Below are 3,925 nucleotides of genomic sequence, written 5' to 3'. Positions count from 1 at the left end.
TTTTTTTTTTTTTTTTTTTTTTTTTTTTTTTTGAGATAGGATCTTGGTATATTTCCTAGGATACCCTTGAACTCTTGGGCTCAAGCAATCCTCCTGCCTCAGTCTCCCAAGTAGCTGGGATTACAGGCACATGCTGCCAGCCCCACTGGTCTGTGAATTCTTGATGTCTCTGTGAGCAGAATGAATGAATGAACCATATATGTGCATCAAACAAATGAACTCTGTGCTTCCTCTGCAGGTGATACAGGCCTGCCATTCTTGTCCTAAAGCAATTGAAGTTGTAGTCAATGCCTATGAACACATCAGATGGAACACAAAGTGGAGAAGAGCTATCCCTGATGACGACTTGGAGGTAAATAATTGATTCCCCTCCTATAGTTTTTACTATCAGGTACTTTCAGACCGCTCTAGAAGTACGAAAAATTCTAATAAAATGTTGGTTTTGAGAATGCCTTTAAAGACTATTCAAATGCAATGAGACAGAGGGTTATAAAATGCAGGTTTGAGAGAATATTTCCATGAAATATGCAGCACTAGGGAGTGTCTTGCAGAATTCCTCCATTTAAGGGCAAGTTGAATTAAGTATATAAAGGTGGCAGTTTTCTTTTCCTCACATGAATTTAGATTAGTCAAATGATCACATTTGTGATTGCTCATATAGCATTTTTACCAGAATATTAAAGTGTTTTGTGTAGATTATTTCATTTACTTTTAAGTATCGTGAAGTGGTTATTAGGCAGGAAAGAGTTAAAAAAAAAAACAAAAAACCCTGTTTTGGGTCATACAGAAAGCCATGAGCAGAGTCAACTCCTCACTTGTAGACTTTCAGACTTTGCTATCTTTGTACACAGTCCTTCCCACTGAACGCTTTTGGTTCTTGGTTTTAGAAGTCAAAATCTGTCTCTAACACATGGAGAGGTATCAGGCACAGAGTGCACAGTTCGCTGGTCTTGGAGGTCTGTGGCTTAGGTATAATTTTATTCTGCTGCTTATTAGCTGTGTTACTTTTAAAAGTAACCTAACTTGAGTGAGCTGCATTAATCTTTCACTTTCATTAAATATCTGAATATATGTATCACACCAAGCACATAATGAGTTTAAAATTGCTCTTTTGGTTTAGAATGGTCCAGGCAGTTTACACATGCATATTTTATCTTATTTCCTGGGTTCTGAATTGTAGAATGTTGTTTCTCCTCCCCTTTCCTTGTATGCCACCTCCTCACTGCTCCCATTTCAATAGTATGTTTAATCTTTGCCTCACCTATAGAGACCCTAGGAAGCTGCTGTTATGTGTGAAGTAGAAGTTAGTTGCAGCATTGCTGATTTTTATTGATGTCAACTATGGGGACTTGCTAACTTTAATTTGTCTTACCTTCCTTTTCAGAAATACTGGGATTTTTACCACTCTCTCTTTACTGTGTGCTGTAACTCTCCAAGGACTCTCATGCATTTATCGAGATGTGCCATTAGAAGAACATTACACAGCAGATGTCACAGAGCAATTCCTTTGCTTTCCCTCCCATTGTCATTGAAAAAGTACTTGCTTTTAGAGCCAGAGGGAATTATTTATTAAGCCTTATGAGACAGCAGTTCCCAATCCTAAGTATTTAAGTGGACTCGCTGGATAGACACAGTTTGCATAAATAAAATGATACTTGGGTTGATTATAACACTTCAGGGATTTCAAAACACTTTACAAACCCTATGTCATTAATCCTAGCATATCATTGTATAGGGAAATAAACAAGAAGTAAAGACAAGGATGTGTTCAGAACACACTAATATAACAGTAATAACTAATAGGTATAGTGCTTTTACTAAGTACCTGAAATATTTTTGTAAAACTTTTCATATATTATCTCATCTGAAATGGGACCCAGGATTTTCTTCCAACCAATCTAATTCTCTGCCTTATCAGTAATATGTTTACATTCTCATTCAGACAGCCACATAGCAGGCTTTGTGATTGGCCTCTTAAACTTGGTGCCTTCCCCATTACCCCTTAGCAGTAATTACTGTTGCTAGTTTTGCAAACTCCTACTCCCCAAACCAAGCTACTCAAGTTTATTTCAGTGATGAAAGCACATGAGCTTAGTCAAAACAAGGAGATACTGGCGTCAAATTAGGAATGAGAAAGAAATATCAGCCCAGTTATTAGTCGAGGATGGACATTTGAACACACATCATTGAGCCGGAGACTGGAGATGCAAAGATGAGTCCCGTGTGACTCCTGCCCTCCAGGATCTCACCATTTAGCTGAGGATCCAGACATACGCACAGGTAACTGCAATGTGAAGTGACGGGGCAAGAGTATAGGTGCAGACTCGTTTTTAGTGCTTGTCTTTCAAACTTGTGTTTCTTACATGAAGTGTGATTTTTCTTTTAAGCATGAAGATAAAGAGTGAAGGGGTTATGTAGAGGGATCTCCTGCTTTTGTTAGTGTATTTTAAAATTTTTTAACATCTAGATAAGTGTGTTATTTGGTTAGACTCCTTGAGAAAAATATTCTACACTCAATGACTCCTGTGCATGTGACAAGGAAGTATAGGAAAATAGGGGAAAGAAAACGTGTGAGGGCACTTAGTTGATTACTTTGGTCTTTTTATGTAGCAGACTGACATTTCATAGCATTTTAGCTAAAAGACAAGGAGCACTTTGCTAGTGACAGTGGATTACAAAAAGTAAATAAAGAGAGACTTTTTGAAAATGGTAAAAATTTGGGAAACTTGAGAAGGTAAGTGTGTTAATCAGGCTTGCTAGTTAGAGTACTGCAGAAAGAGAAATGTAGGTGATTAAGCTCTGGGCCCTGTGATTTATGAGGTCAGTTCTGCTTCACTTTTTTATTCTTGCTAGTCACTTTTAGTTAAGCTCATTGCCTCTTAGCATGATTTTTTAGAGGTTAAAGCAGAAGTAAATTGCAAACAAATCTGTCAGTTGTGAGTAGGTTTATTTTATGTGTGTAGTTCTACATCATATTTAACTTTGGATGCTGGAGTGTTGAATAGAGATGATGTCAAATATTCCACTAGGCTTTTATTTAATGTAACTGGTGATCACCTAACTGGTTAATCCCAGTTTAGACTGTGCTTCTGAACTGGAATTCTCTTACCCTTAGGGGTGTGGAGTAAAAGGCATAGGTGGATACAGTTTTTTAGTCTTTTAAGTATCAATTTTACTCAGATATTTTGGGGGAAATATTTTGTACTAAAACAAGATCTATATCATGGAACAGAATGGTGAATTTGTATGAATTATTCATGTAAAGCTTGATCCTTCAAAAAATAGTTTGCTTGCAGCAAGTAATACTAGAACACATCCTAGAACAGAATGAAATGTCTTTTGCAGAAACTTAGACGGAGCTGGAGACCATTATTCTAAGTGAAGTAACTCAAGAGTAGAAAGTGAAATACTATATGTTCTCACTTATAAGTGGGAGCTAAGCGATGAGGCTGCAAAGACATACAGAGTGATATAATGGACTGTGGGGACTTGTGAGGGGAAGCTTGAGAGAGGGGTGAGGGATCAAAGTCTACATATTGGGTATCGTGTACACTCCTCGGGTGACGGGTGCAAAATCTCAAAATTCACCACTAAGGAATTTATCCATTTCTGGTGGAAATACAAAACAAGACAGTCACTTTAGAAAACAGTTTTCAAAAAAAAAAAAAGAAAATGAAATTTGTATTTTAGATTAGCCTGGCACAGAGGTGCATGCCTGTAGTCTCAGATATTTGGTAGAGTAGCCTGAGGTGGAAGGGTGGCCTGAGGTGAGGAGTTTGAGGCTGCACTGAGCTATGATTACATCACTGCATTCCAGCCTGGGCAATAGAGCAAGACTTCCATTCTCTCTCCCTCTTTCTCTCTCTTTCTTTTCTTTTCTTTTCTTTCTTTCTTTCTTTCTTTCTTTCTTTCTTTCTTTCTTTCT

At 37.6% G+C, this 3,925-nt stretch overlaps 1 protein-coding gene across 3 annotated transcripts in view; it reads left to right on the top strand.

Annotated features, from left to right (window-relative positions):
• ASB4 (ankyrin repeat and SOCS box containing 4) overlaps positions 1-3,925 on the top strand; it is a 63,416-nt gene that overhangs the window by 48,206 nt on the left and 11,285 nt on the right. The window contains exons 4-5 of one of the 3 annotated variants that reach the window (XM_032252900.1): positions 239-352; positions 1,385-3,573. In XM_032252900.1, coding sequence (XP_032108791.1) covers positions 239-352; positions 1,385-1,573 — 303 coding nt within the window. In that variant the 3' untranslated portion in view covers positions 1,574-3,573. The other 2 variants (XM_032252901.1, XM_032252902.1) reach the window with 2 other exon arrangements.

The sequence above is a fragment of the Sapajus apella genome, unplaced genomic scaffold, assembly GCF_009761245.1.
Source record: "Sapajus apella isolate SASKATOON/1434 unplaced genomic scaffold, GSC_monkey_1.0 scaffold81, whole genome shotgun sequence".
Taxonomy (NCBI): domain Eukaryota; kingdom Metazoa; phylum Chordata; class Mammalia; order Primates; family Cebidae; genus Sapajus; species Sapajus apella.
Note: the sequence above shows the minus strand (reverse complement) of the source record. Positions and strands in the feature narration are given on the sequence as shown.